The sequence below is a fragment of the Rhinolophus sinicus genome, chromosome 2, assembly GCF_057876585.1.
Source record: "Rhinolophus sinicus isolate RSI-liver-muscle chromosome 2, RSI-T2T, whole genome shotgun sequence".
Taxonomy (NCBI): Eukaryota; Metazoa; Chordata; class Mammalia; order Chiroptera; family Rhinolophidae; genus Rhinolophus; species Rhinolophus sinicus.
The window spans coordinates 93,794,193-93,809,937 of record NC_142502.1 but is presented as its reverse complement, the minus strand read 5'-3'; the positions used below and the strand labels follow the sequence as shown (position 1 = coordinate 93,809,937).

Here is a 15,745-nt window from a genome sequence, read left to right as displayed (position 1 = left end):
GAATCTAAATGAGAACTGCATCTGTGTTTTTGCTTTTATAAACTCTGCGTTTTTTTGTTCTCTCTGGACCACAATTCAGGTGCCTACCTGAATCTGTTCTGTACTGGATTGCAATCCCCGACCTCTCTTTTTCCTGCTCAAATAAATGCTTTTTATATTTTATTACACCCTGAACCTTTTTTTTGGCTTTTGGTTTAACAATATTAATCCAACTGTATCAAAAAACACATGGGTGAAAGAAAACTTCACAAGTTTAACAATATTTCAAGCTAAATAAAAAGGAAATGAAATGGAAATGCAAATACAATCCATCAAAATTTGCATATGCAGAAAGTGTTAAGAGAGAGATTTATAACATTATATGCACATATTAGAAAAGAAACATCTGAAATCAATAATCTAAGCTTCCACCTTAGGAAAAATAGAAAAAGGACAAATTAAACCCAAAGTAGGCAGAAGAAATAAGATTTAGAGCTGAAATCAAAGAAATTGAAAATAGGAAATCAATAGAAAAAAATTAATAGAAACCAAAAGCTGTTTTTGAGAAAAATAAAATTTATAAAACTCTAGCCAAGTTAAAAAAAAAAAAGACACAAAATACTAACATGAGAAATGACAGAAGAGGACATCACTACTTATCTCATGGACATTTAAAAGAATAATAAAGAAATACGATGATTAATTGATGCCCCAAAATTTGATAACCTAGATAAAATGGACCAATTCCCCGAAAGACACAAGCTATCAAAACTGACACAAGAAGAAACAGATTATCTGAGTAGGCCTAGAGCTACCTTTTAAATGGAATCAATAATTAACAACCTTTCAAAACAGGAAGTCCTAGGCCTCGATGGCTTCACTGGTGAATTCTAGCAAACATTTAAGGAAGAAATTCTCTACAACTCTCTACAATCTAATCCAGAGGGAACACTTCCTCCTCATTCATTCTATGAGCCCAACATTACCTAATACCGAAAGCAGACAAAAACCTTACAAGTAATGAAAAATACAGAATATCTTCCATGAACATATGCAAAAAATCCTCCACAAAATATTAGCAAATCAAATCCAATAACGTACAGAAAGAATTATATACCATAACCAAGTGGGATTTACTCCAGGTACGCAAGGCTGGTTCAAAATTGGAAAATCAACTAATAAAATCCATCATATGAACAGGCTAAAAAAGAAAGGCCATGTGTTCCTATCAGTAGATAAAGAAAAAGCATGTAAAATAATCGAGCACCCACTCATGATAAAAACTAAAAATAGAAGGGTACATCCTCAACTTGATAAAGGACATATGCACAAAAAGTACAGTTAACACCACACTTTATAGAGAGCAAACTGGCTGCTTTCCTCCCCAAGATCAATGCCAGGACAAGGATATTCCCCTTCACCACTCCTATTCAACATCATCCTGGAAGTTCTAGTTAATGCAATAACCCAAGGAAAGAAAAAGTATGAAGAGAGGAAAGGAAGAAATAACACAGTCTTTGTTCACGGATGATAGTGACTGTCTATATAGAAAATCACAAATAATCAACAAAAAAAACCTCCTGAAAATAATAAGCAATTAATAGCAAGGTTGTAGGATACAAGGTTAATATTCGAAACGCAATTACTTTCCTACATACCAGCAATGAATAATTGGAATTCGAATTTTAAAAAAAATAATAATTTACATCAGCACAATAAAAATGAATAAAGTATTAATTGGACAAAATATGTAGAAGATCTGTATGAGATAAGCTGTAAAACAGATGAACGTGATCAAAGAAGATGTAGATGGATGGAAAGATATTCTGTATTCACTGATAGGAAGACTCAATATTGTTAAGATGTCAGTTTTTTCCAACTGGCTCTGTAAGATTCAATGCAATCCCAATGAAAATCCCAGCAAGTTACTTTGTGAATGTACACAAACTGATATATTACTACAACATAATAAAGCTACAGTAATCAAGACAGTGTGGTATTGGCAAAAGAACAGATATCTAAATGAATTGGACAGAACAGAGAGCCCAGAAACAAACCCACACAATATAGTCAACTGACCTTTGTCAAAGGAGCAAAGGCAATAAAATGGATAGTCATTTCAACAAATGGTGCTATAGTAACTGAACATCTAAATGTAAAAGAAATTAATCTAGACACTGACCCTACATCTCTCACAGAAAATGAACTCAAAATGGATCACAAACCTATATGTAAAATTGAAAACAAAACTACAAAATTTCTAGAAGAGAATATAGAAGAAAATCTAGATGATCATGGGTTTGGAAAGAGTTTTTAGATACAATACCAAAAGTATTCCTGAGAGAAAAAACTGGTAATTTGGACTTCATTAAAATGAAAACATCCATTGTGCGAAAGATACTGTTAAGAGAATGAAAAGATAAGCCACAAGCTGGGAGAAAATATTTGCAAACCACGGAGCTGGTTTGGCGGCTCCTTAAAAACTAAATATAGAATGACTATATGACCCAGCAATTCCACTCCTACATAGGTGTATATATACTTAGAGAACTGAAAACAGGGACTTTGAACAGACATTTGACCACACACGATCAACTACAATATTATTCACAATAAGCAAAAGGTGGAAAGAACCAAAGTGACCATCAACAAATGAATGTATAAATAAAATGTGGTATGTACAAAGAACTCTTAAAACTGAATAAGAAAACAAAACAATTAAAAATAGAGTGAAAGACCTGAACGGACGCCTCCCAAATAAGATATACAGATGGCAAATAAGCATATGAAAAGATGCTTCACCGTTTATTATTAAGGAATTGCAAACTAAAACAATGACAAGGTACCACTACACATCCATCAGAAGGGCTGAAACCCAAAACGCTGAGAAAAGCAAATGCTGGTAACAATGTGGAGCAACAGCAAGAGCTCTCATTCATTACTGGGGTGACTATGAAACGACACAGCCACTTTGGACAACACTTGAGCAGGTTCTTACAAAGCTAAATGTAGTCTTGCCAAACGATCTAGCGACAGTGCTCCTCAATATTTACCCAAACGCCTGGAAAACTTACGTCTACACAAAAACTTGCGCTCATATTTATAAGTAGCTTTATTCATAATTGCCAGAAACTGGAAGCAACTGAGATGTCCTACAATAGGTGGATATATAAACATACTGTGGTATAGCTACAATGAAATATTATTACGTACTGAAAAGAAATGAGCTATTAAGCAACAAAAAAGGACATGGAGGAACCTTAAGTGAATACTGCAAAATGAATCCATTATGAAAAGGCTACGTTTTGTGTGATTTCAACCATGACTTCTGAAAAATAGAATACTATGCAGTAGAAAGGTCAGTTGCCAAAATAGTTAAGATGATTAAGTTTTACGTCACGTGTATTTAAACAAAACTGTATGGGGATTCTTAGGAAAAACTATTCTGTATGAAACTACAGTAGTGGATTATGCATTTGATGATCAAACCTCCAGAACTGCACATGACTCCTCATGTAAATTACTGACTTTACCACAGTGCATCAGTATTGGATCACCAATTGTGACACATGTACGACACCAATACAAGATGTTCAAATACTGATACACTGAGGGCTTGGGGTGTGTATTAGAACTCTGTACTTTCTGCTCAATTTTTGTGTAAAATTAAAACAGCTCAGAAGATAAAGTCTGTTGATTTTTTTTTAAATGGCTTTTTGCCATTTTCAATGTTAAGCTTTATAATGATCTCATGCAGTAAAAAACTACATAGCAATTCTGCTATATATATCAATTCTATGTATAATGCATAACTTCTTTCAGAAATATGCAATCTTTAGGATTCTTAAATTTTTAAAAACTGGATAGCTAAAAAGGACAAGAGTCCTTGAGATTTAAAATAGTACAAAGAGATAGCAAAACATAATCTATATTTAACCATTAATTTTTAGGCCAGATTTTATTCTTCAAAGGTTAATTTTCCTACTAAACATTGTAATTTTAAATGCCAAAACCCTTAACTTATTAATTTTGGATGAAAACCTTTCCTACACATTTAGTATTTCCTTATCTTTTTAAGCAACGCATGTTTAATATAATGTTCCTCATGTCAACTAGTTTATTAAATTGCTGTAACACAGTGATACTTCTTAAAATCTATTAAGGTAGATGGGACAGTCTGAACTTACCTTAAATGACCCTGGATGATGCTATTTCGGATTTCTGTGTATTAGTTTTTGTGTGCATTGCCTTTACAGACAGGCTACTCTTCTTACTTACAGTGATTTATGTGTCTGTTTTATAAGTAAGTATTGGAGAAAGAGGAGAGGTGTAAAAACAATAGTGTTAGAACTTTATCATAAATGAAGGCAAAGACACAATAACCAGAGCTTCTAGGAGGAAAACAAAGGGGGAAGACTGTTCTTTTGTGATGAAATTATGAGATTTATATAATAATATTTTTTCAACCATCTGATCCTTAGGTATGTGTGTAATAACTGGAATTGCTTAAAATGATCCCAGACAAAATAAGGTGTTCAATAATATGAATGGCAAATTTTTGTTTAAAGCCATCTCATTTACATATAGCTCATCTGCATAAAACCCTAATTATTAATAATCTAAATATTTCAAATTCAGATCAGAATATGGGTTCATTTACTCTTTACCAATTAAAAAAATGGTTGCTTTTCCTTCTCAGTTGACGTAATCATCACCATCGTCCAATCAATAATACTCAGCCTACCTACCGTAGGTGAATCCTCAGAAAACTCATTTACTTTGGATATTATGTCCAATGTAGGTACAGCGAATGTTCTGGAGATTAAGTAAAACCAAAAATAATTAATCCCTTTTTCTACTCAAATTTAAATTCAAATATAAATGAAAAGGGGGGAAATAGCTCATCACAATCACTAATAAGATTTCTATTAAATATTTTATGATTGGACATTAAACCCAGTGAATTCTGAAAAAGAAAACATTTCTGTGGATAAATGGTGTAGAAATCTTAGCATCTTTATTAATAATGAACAACTAGATAAATACTGAGATTTATGATAATTTGAAAATAGACTATAATCAAGATTATTTATTTGTAGTCCCACCTTATCCCTAAAAGAATTTTAGGGTGGCTTATAAAACTATTTACAATATATAATAATTACATCATCTAGATGAAACTGCACTACTCAATTCAACAGACGGTTATGAAGCACCATACACGTTATCTTTCATATAACAAAAAATAAAAATTTATTTTATAAATACTTTTAAGAAAAAATTCCATTGTAATATGTAAATTAAGTCTGATCGTTTTTCAAACTATTCTTGCCTTTTCTATAAAAGATGTCCACTAGGCCACAAATTTCTGTACATGAAATATAGGTGGCAGGAGTGTGCAAACTACCGCAGGCCAGCTGCCTGTTTTACAAAATTTTACTGGAACACAGCCGCCCATTCACTTACTTATTGTCTAATTTACTTACTGTCTGCTTTCTGACTGTAATGGCAGAAATGAATAGTGAACAGAGACCCTATGTCCCACAAAGGCAAAAATATTTACTATCTGGTACTGTACAGAAAAAATGTATAGACCCTGGTAGGATATTAACTAGTATAACACAAATTCAGAATAATTTGCATATAGAGCTATAGGCTTCTGCTCATTAAAATACTTCTTCATAGTATAGCTAAATAGTATAAACAAATAATTTAGTAGCAGCAGTATAACCCAGTAGTATATTTTCAATGTGAATGAACTTTTTAAGGTATTTTCATACATTTTAAAAGCATCCAGTTAATAATAAACAAATGACACATTAATAACATGATTGTTTGGATCCTCCAGAAATCTCTAGCTTATTAGTCTAGACTTGAGTTACTGTAACATAAATGTAAAATTTTTAAAATTGATGTTTTCAAAATTACTTTACCATTTTCAATTTATATTTGCCATGTAAAAATTTGTGAAAATCAGCTGTTTTACCCTGAACGGAACTTAAATGTAAAAAATTAAAGTATAAAGTAAATCTAAAATTGTTATGCATATAATCCAGGCTGTTCATATTCCTTATTTTAAAAGAACTGACTATACAAATAAATGAAAAATTTCCCAACTGTCTGAATTCACTTTAAAATCAAATCCCTATACACCTTTTCCACAAAATGCTTCACCTTTCAGAAGTCACTCTTTCAGGTGAAAAACAGTAAAATGAACACTTGTATACCCTTTGCCTGGATTCACTAATTGTTAACATTTACCGCATTTGTTTTATGTATATATCTGTTTAAGCATGGTACTAACTTCATGAAAATAATTCATCATGAGCCTTTGTGAAGAATAAGGATATTTTCGTATCATATACGTGCAACAGCATTATCATACTTAATAAATATTCCGTAGTTATCACTGATATCCAGTACTTATTCCAGCTTCCTCACATATCCTAAAAATGACTTATGACATTTTTTTAAAATCTAGCATCCAATCAAGGTTCACATACATGACCAATTTCTAAGAGTCCAGGGCCAGATTTTTCTTTAAACAATCTTTTTGTGCACATTATTGTTGTCTCTTCTTTCCCTAACCTGTTCTCTGGAAAAGCTGTAGGAACACAATTTCCCCAGTACTTTCCTGCCAGAACCATTCAGCAATGAAAGGGTTCTGCAATAATAGTGCAGAGGAAATTGAATTTCCAATTATCTTGGTAGATTTTGTTTTGCCTATGAAAATATCTAGAATGAAACTGTAATCTTATCTAAGCTAGTTACAATTTTTTATAAATATATACCTAACCAACATTCATTGATCATCAAGTGAAAAAAATTACCTGCCAGGGCTCAGGAAGTTAAGCTTTAATATTGTTATCACTAATAACTTAAGAATCGTGAATAATTATCCCAATGTATTTTATAAAAAGAAACAGTTTATAAAAATCTAAACAGTGCTCTTTACTGGTCACTGAAAACGCCAGTTTTAGAAGACTAAGCATACTTTTGTCAAACATATAGTCAATTTTATAGTTCACTACATTGAATAAAGTTTTAATCATCCCATAAAAAGACTAGATGGCTTGCATATTATGCTTATGCATTAAGAAACTGACTTATTTGGCCATTTGTTTCAATGCTTTCAAGCTTTAACTAAAGTGTAAAGCTTACATTTTGAACAATGCTTTATTATATCAGTATTATAAAATATGTACTTCTGAATAACAAGAACCACAAATTTTTTACTACTAATGTAATTGAAGTAATATGAATATTTTAACATTCTCTCCTAATTTATTTGATCTTAAAGTTCAAATGAGAGCAATTTTTGACTACTAAACTATCTGGGAAATTGAGATTTCCAATGGGAATACTGTCAAATTTATAAAAACAAAAAGATCAGTATTCTAGTGATTCATTTTCAATATATTTTCTACATTGCTAATTATGCCTGAATTCCAAGTCTTTTCCAGTGTAAATTATACACAAGGCTTAACAAATAAAAGACCTAAATCTGCAATCGCCTTTACTGAAACCAATGAAATATCTATACACAGCAATGAAATTGGCATGCAAATAAAAGAACTGTCAAGACATGTATTCCTAAAAATAAGCCTACAATAACTATTTTAAAGGCTGTGTGTGGTCTCACCCATATATTTTGGCAAGATGCATTTTCTCCAACCACAGCTAGATTCATCCAAAAGCAGTGGCACTGGAGAGCCTCCGTCTCACCTGTCAAAGTTGAGGAACGTTGTTCTAAAGACCACCATGAGTCCATGGAGAAAAGCCACAGTGCTACAGCTGTTATTGATAAGCAGTCTCTAAAGGAGAAAACACTTCAAACAATTAAGCAAATCATCCTTAACAGAGACACAGACAGAGAGACAATATATTAATGTTTAAATGATGAGATGACAAATACCATGCCAGGTCTGACACAGTGGTAATTTATACACTGGAATATTGAGAGGGGATCTTTCACAGGTAAAAGTACCTTAATAGTCTTTACTATTCTTCCTGATAAAATTTCTGTACATTATTTCAATTCAAAACTCTACTATGTTCCCTTACTTAAATCTTTAACAACCTCTTTATAAAGCCTCATAATTCATCTAAATTACTAAGGTACTAAATTCATCAAAATTGCTATAGCCTGACAGCTAAGAGCACAGAAGATTAAAGATTTATAAACAGAAACCCTAAGTATATTAAAATCTGATTTTTTAAGAAGATACCGTAGTATCTTTTACAACCACATTATAAAAGCACTTTATAGTGTTGCTTTAGACTAACCCTCCCTACAGGAAAGCCGATGGACTGATCAGGTAAGCTATAGGTGGGTTAACATAAACAAAAAGAAAGCAAGGAAAACAATTACTTTGAAAAGAAATATGCCTCAGTGGACAACTCAAGCCCACCTCAAACCTGGCAATAAAAGACAACTTAAAACAAAATGGAAAGGAATATATCTGGCTGAGTAAAAAGCTTAAATAATCATGATGACTCTCTCATAATTTATGTTTCCTACTAGATGACAATGTCCTCTAACCCTATTTAATACTGCAACAATGCATTAAAAAAGAGAGGGGGTGTCCTTTTGCGCCTTTTCCAGGAAAGTTAATATCCAAAAGGTTCTCATTGTAAGACAGTTTCACCTAAAACCAAGTCTCACAGCACAAAGTTACCACAGAGCTCCAATGATGTTCCCCCCGTTTCATTTACTATATTCTCTAAATACAAAGGTTCCAAAAAGATTAGTTTCACTTTTCCCTAGATATATTTAGTATATTAACTAGTATAGTTGGGATATTATTTTTCTTTGGTTTTGTCAGTAGCATGTTTGATATAAATTTTATTAAGTGGTAGTATATGTAACATTGCATTGTGGGTAGTAGTTTCCTGCTTTAGCCTAGCCACATCCTCAGCTGTCATATGAGCATGTTTCCCATATTTTCTGCAAGTTCTCGCCTTTTTTTTTCTTCTGAGAAAAATGACTGCATTAGAAGAGCAACTGCTCTAATAATTATAAGAAACATGAATTATGTATACAGATACATTACATAAGTATGGATCACTCTGCACTTCGAAGTATCGTCAGAGGAAAAAATAAATAAATCCTCATAATTAAAGTGCTAATGTCACATGAAACAATATGTTAAAGTAAATTAACGTACAGGAAGGAATTAAAAACTGTTAAAAGAAAGAAAATCTCTGTAATCAGATGGCAATACCGGCTAGCAAATGAGGTGTACTAGACCAGGACATAAGAGTGATTTGCCTTGAATGTTAGGTACTTCAAACCTGCCAGGTATTCACTTGTGAGAATTAATATCAATATCCCCTACTAGAACCTTAAAAATCTAGTTTGAGACATTATAGAAATATCAAAACAGAGAAAGAGAAACCGAAAAAACCTGGAAGAAGGAGGGAGGGAAAGAGGGAAGAGGCGGGAAGAGAGAAAAGTTCAGTATTTTTCTCTTTGGCATCCAATTTCCACATAATCTCACATTTAGACAGACAGATGCTAATACTAACTAAATGAAGTTGTTCAAGCAATCATTGACATGGTGGTGCCTTAGGTTTTTACATAATTTAATTAAAACAAACTGAGAAGGAAAGAAAAACAGAGAAAATACTCTCATTACAGGAAGTAACACAAAATATCCTGTACACACACACAATCGCAGACGTGTGCATGCAATTGTGTACACTAACACATACCCCATTAAAATAAGGAAGTGGAACTAATAATTTAAAGTACTAATAAAATTATATGCATTTTACTAATATAAAAACTTTTCCAATCATCAATATAAGGCCCAGTAAATGCTATGTGAGCTTAAACAGCTACACATCAAATCCAAAAAACTGTCAAAAAATACATTGTCACATACCGAGCTAAAATAATTAAGAAAGTGTCTTACTAAAACTTCATAATCAGTGAAAACATTTTAAGCCAAATTAGGATTTCTACAATTTATAAAATTCCTAGATTAAACCATGTGTCCCTGTTGTTTTTCATTAAAAGAAAAATAGAACAGCAGCAAACAGAAGTTTAAAACAATGAAACAAACCCACAGAGATGAGCACAATATCGATATTCATAAAAAAAAAATACTGCATTGAAATAGGATCATTATTCAAAAATAAAAAAAATAATTCAACAGGGAACAATGAAGATATATGCAGCATTTAAAACACTATTACACTGTCATATCATCTAACACCATACAATATAAAAACTTTAACCAATGTTGACAAATTCAGTAAATACAAGGCAAAGGGGAAGCAAGACAACTACTTTTTGAAATTGATTTCAAGTTCAAAGCTGTATTTCACTTCCATGGCATTGAAGTACATAATTTATACAGCAGACCTAAACTTGTTACTTACTTCAACATAGCATATACTAACATAATCCCCCAAAAGGATGAAGTTTGGAGGGTCTTTGAAGAACAAAGAAAAAAACCTGTGGTTTTCATTTCTGATTTTAAGCATAGTATAAATCCATAATCAAGAGCTGTATTTGCAGTGACTTTTCGGAGTCAGTCTCCCTTCATCACATGTGGGAAGCTATTTGTAATGAAACAAACTGTCAATTACCAAATATATACCAGTTATCACTGTTGTTTTAAAATTTTTACCATGAAGTAAAATTTTCTCCAAAGAGGATATATTGTCAATTCAGAAAAAAAATGTGTAGATAATGAATATACAAACTTTAAAGCACATGACTTCACTATCTTTCTCCTATCAGAATTTGATGGGCCTCACACAAAACAGAAAGGGTATATTCAACAATATCTATTAAACTCTTATGCAGTAAGAATGATTATCCTGACCCAAAAATTATGGGCAGAAAGGTTACCTGCAAAAAGAGAACAAGCAGTTAAACACATAGATGTTAAAGATTATTCAACTACATATAAAGTCAATTTGGAGGACCAAAGCACACATAATTTTCAAAAAAATTAAGAACGTATCTAGCAAAAAGTCAGCGCTGTAAGACGTCAGAGAACCCTTCTGCAGAAACTAAAACCTCATCCTAAAAGAAGAAAAGCATTTATTTACCATACTACAGCAGCTACCTAAATTTTTTCAATTGCCTGATTCTGTTATTGTATATGCATACGGAACTGTTTGGAAATTCCACAAAGTACACAAAGCCCTCCCTTAACTTACTTTAGATATTAATTAGAGATAGAGATCATACTAGTCCACCTTATTTATTAGAGAATAACTGAATAACTTTTCTCTCCTTTGCATGAAATAATTACATGTTAAATGAAAGCTTTTACTTTTCCGTGTAAAATATGTTTACATACACAATGAGGCATGATTCGTCTACATTTAAAATGAAACACTACAATGTATTTGTGGTCTTTTCTTAACTAAAATTTTGTTGTGAAAAAGTTCTGGACATTTGAATAATAAAGGATTGAAATCATTCCCATGTCCTCCCAGTGTATTTTGGGCAAATCAATTTTCTGTGAAGAAACTCATGAACATGTCTGTACATTTATCTTTATCTAATATAAACCAAAACAGATAATGAACTGTGCTAGGAAGTCCATAGGAAAGGATATTTTGGCTCCAATACCTTCCTTACTTTTTCCCAGCCCTTATCCCATAATATACCCCAAATAATGTTTTGTAATTCACTGTCTCCACCCACCCTCCCAGCCATTTACTTCACGCCACTCCTAGTTACTATCACACTAGGAAGAAGTCTAACATGCAAATTCAGAGTGGCGTGGAGAAATGGAAAAAATGCCTAGAAAATTGGTCTGTTCGGCTTTATAATTTTTGTTGAAAAATACCCCATCACTCCCAACTGATGAAAACAGGAAGCGCTATTCATAAATATGAAATTCTCTGCCTATGATATACAATCATCCTAATAAGAAAATGAGTTCTATACATACATGTCCAAAGGGGCAAAAAAGGAGATAGTTTCCCAAAGATGTTTCCAATTTTCTTCTGAATCGGAATTAGCAAATCGAGACGACTAACATACTCTGTCTGTGTGCATTATTCCTTACTACACACAGCATTTTGTAATTTATTTCAAAGCTTTCATTATAAACAAAAAATACAGCTTCTGTTAACCCACTCCGCTCTGAACTTATAAAATGTAATATTGAACAATGTAAGTTACAGTGTAAGAATTTTACTTTATGTACGTATGAGATCTGCTATCAAAGTCTGTTAAAGTAAAATCAAAATAAACTAAAGAATTATACAAAATGAATTCAATTCCTTGAAAAATAAAAATCATTACAATAAAGAAAACTAAGATTCATTCAGTAACTGTTACAATTCTTGTCATTCATTTTTATAAAACCTCAAACTAGTCATAAAATAAAGGTGTTCATAATATAAACAATACTAATTACATTTAATCTTTATTGTAGGAGCCGGCATCTAATATTGATCATACATAAACTAGACAGACATGATTTAACATTGTAAAAGGAATCCCCAGACTAACACTTTCATGACAGCCAATTACAGTCAAGCCCAGCAAGCAGTTTGCAACCAGACCTTAAGAAAGGTAAACTTTTTTACAATGAGTTACAGATTCACAAGTTTAAGAAGACAGGAAAAAGAAAAACAGAAGGAGTCCAATCACCCAGCAAATATGAAGCAGACCCCAGAATGTGATATAATCCAAAGATGTAAATTATTGTAAATCATCACTGTTGTTCAGAATTTCACACAGCCTGTTGAGCCAATTTTGCTCACTTTTCCACAGACACAATAATGAGCTAAATAAAAGGAGGAGGCAAAAAAAAAAAAAAAAAAAGTGGGGGTAGGAGGATAGAAAGGAAAGCCCTTAACTGCAGAGTTCTGCTCTACAAATGCTTAACCTTACAGGAGTTTGGGCTCCTTCAGCATTTGTATTCCATCCAAATCCTCATGAGTCACAAAAATTAAATAGCTATATCCTTCTGGATGCCAGGAAGGGCCTTACCACAAGCCTTTTGTCAGAAAGAGAGAGAGAGAGAGAGAGAGAGAGAGAGAGAGAGAGAGAGAGAGAGAGAGAGAAAGGGAGAGAGAGGGAGAGAGAGGGAGAGAGAGCAAGGGGGGAAAAGCCACAGTGGTAGGCAGTCCCACTTTACTTTGAGTACTGTGAGGTCACAAACCACATGATTCTGTCTCTCCAGTAATAGTGCTTGCAAAAAAAAGGAGTTTTAAAGCTTTTGCTTTTTTGGATTGTGTGAATGCTTCATTCGCCTCACAAACAACCACAGAACCACAAGTGCGGTGCAAACTTTCTCCAGGAGGACAGCAAGAAGTCTCTGGTTTTTAAATGGTTAATCTCCGCAGGTCACTACCAGTCACCGAGACCAACAGAGTCAGTGAGTGCTCTCTAACCACAGTCTATGCAGTAATAGTAGGTCCTTCAAATATTTGCTCATTCTCTTTTTGTTTTGTTTCCTTGCTTTTCACATGTTACGAGCTACATAATTTCTTGACAGAAAAAAATAAATATAAAGTCTATGTACTCCAGTCATACTGTAAAACTAAAACAAGGTTTGGGTATGGTTTGTATTTTCAGTTTAAGGCTGCAAGCAGAATTTACAACAGAGGGTACAAGTTCTATCTGAAAAAAAAAGGAGGGAGTATGGCATCAAACAGCCTCTTCAGCACAGTGACACCATGTCAGCAAAACTTCTTTTGGGGTAAGTGTTATCATATTTTAAAATCCTATTAAGAGTTGAACCTGTTAAACATAAAGGTATGTTTCTTGGATAAACTAACTGCTAGCTTTTCTGGATAAAATTATAGTAAAGATCATACTAATAATGCTACTTTGCTGCACTAAAAGTTGAAAAATGAAATTGCTGTACATATTTGCATCTGTAACTTATCTACTTCTCAGAGTAATGGCCTGAAATAGAAAAAATTATCTCACATTCGTCAAAATGTTTTTTAGTGCTATAGAAATAAGGTAGTTAAAACAGTAAAAAAGTTTAATATTCTCATTAACCCTCACTGAAATAAAATTAGACACTAAATTAATCAAAATACTATGAAGTATTCACTCCGGCAGCTCGCAGTATTTGAGCAAATTTCAAAAAGGAAGCAATTTTACAAAATAACAGACCACAGAATTATCTCAACATTATGTTCTACCATTTAAAACAGAGAAATAAACCTGCAGTACAGTTAACATTTTAACTAGCTCATCGAAAAGAAATCTATTTATAATTTTAAACTGCATCATAAGATATCTGCATAACTTTGTTTCTAAACAACTTTATATAATTGAAGCATGTATTCAACTGAAATAAAATTAGGATATGTAACAGCCAGTTTTAAAAGATCTTTCTTCAAAGTTACCTAGGATATTAAAAAGTTTACAGAAGTCTTTAAAAACTTACATGCAATTCTATTTTTCTGTATACTTTTAATTTTACATCTACACACTATTATCCATATGTAGAATTTCTTATAAACACATAGCAAACATTGAGACGTCTAGGATTCTTTTAATCATATTCTTGGACCTACCAAAATGAGTACCGTTTAGTTTCATGAAAAATAAAACTCCGTAAGGATACCCTGCATGATTTAAGAGCCATACCTATTAAATCATGCTGGACTTTAAAAGAAAACAGGCATAATATCATCCCTTAATATTTAATTTCAAGTTAGTGTTGATACACAAAAAATAAACTGCTTTGACATTCGGTATTATAGTAAAATATCTAAACACTTACAAGATTTTCTTTATGATGTCCAACATGTCCCAACTACAAGGCAAGATTATAAAATTTTCTTTTATGCTTTAAAATAAATCCTTTTGCTGTGTATACTATATTAACTTTGCTTTATAACTTACAACTAACGATTGGAGTTTCCTTTACTCCTCCTACTTCACACATTTTAACTGGCTACTAGAGGATCAGTCTTAGTTTAGGTCAAAGAGAAATAAACCTGAAGCAGAGAAAAAGGTTTTCTTAAAAGGGTGAGGAAATGTGCTTTGTGTTTTACTAAAAAATGTAAAATTCCTTTAGTGACTCCCTCAATAGTTGTAAGTGGGCCCCATCAGTCATAACACATACAATATAATAATCAAAGATTATCTTTTTTTTTAATTTAATGGTAGGCAGTAAGCGTTACTCTGTAAGTTTTTCTTCATGAAGGAAACAGAACATATATACAACTAGACTGCATTACAGCCCATATTATAATTATAGCTTATACATGGGAACTTTTGCTGTTCTTACCCAAGAGATGAGGAAAAAAAATGGTTAAAACTATTGTTAGATGGAGGGATAACTTGAAACAGGCATCTCAAGCAGTTAAGTTACTGTTTCACTATATTACCGTTTTGCTTTTTTTTTTTTAAATAAGCTTTTCTAACCAGATCGGGAACTAACACAAGTTTCAAGGACTATTTCATCATTATAAGTCATTAATATTATCATAAATAATATATTAAAATGCTGTTTATTCTATCATATTAGGGGTCTTACATTTCTATACTACCCTTAATAACTATTTCTACAGTAAAATTTCTAGAACTTGACCAAGTTTGTAAACAACAAGGCATTATAGTAAACTAAATAAAGATCATCTTCTGTTACATGTTACAACAATTCTTTCCCTTCTGAAAAGTAGAATTTACCCTCTCCCACCCCCAAAGAGTACTTTAGAGCCTGGAGAGAGAATTTAAGATGAACCCACTACATCAAACTAATTACAGGTGGGTAGTGGACATTCTATATAGGTTATCATCACACTGCAAACATTTCCCCAATCT

General features: G+C 32.4%; 2 protein-coding genes across 10 annotated transcripts in view; one reads left to right on the top strand and one right to left on the bottom strand.

Moving 5' to 3' along the window:
- SUPT3H (SPT3 homolog, SAGA and STAGA complex component) overlaps nucleotides 1-15,745 on the bottom strand; it is a 464,602-nt gene that overhangs the window by 400,950 nt on the left and 47,907 nt on the right. The window lies entirely within an intron of this gene.
- Nucleotides 13,177-15,745, top strand: part of RUNX2 (RUNX family transcription factor 2) — a 322,924-nt gene continuing 320,355 nt past the window's right edge. For 3 of the 7 annotated variants that reach the window (XM_074333027.2, XM_074333024.2, XM_088795677.1), the window contains exons 1-2: nucleotides 13,177-13,334; nucleotides 13,535-13,658. In XM_074333027.2, the coding sequence (XP_074189128.2) occupies nucleotides 13,197-13,334; nucleotides 13,535-13,658 (262 nt within the window). In that variant the 5' untranslated portion in view covers nucleotides 13,177-13,196. Of the gene's footprint in view, nucleotides 13,370-13,534; nucleotides 13,659-15,745 lie in introns of all 7 variants that reach the window. The other 4 variants (XM_074333026.2, XM_074333025.2, XM_088795676.1 and 1 more) reach the window with 3 other exon arrangements.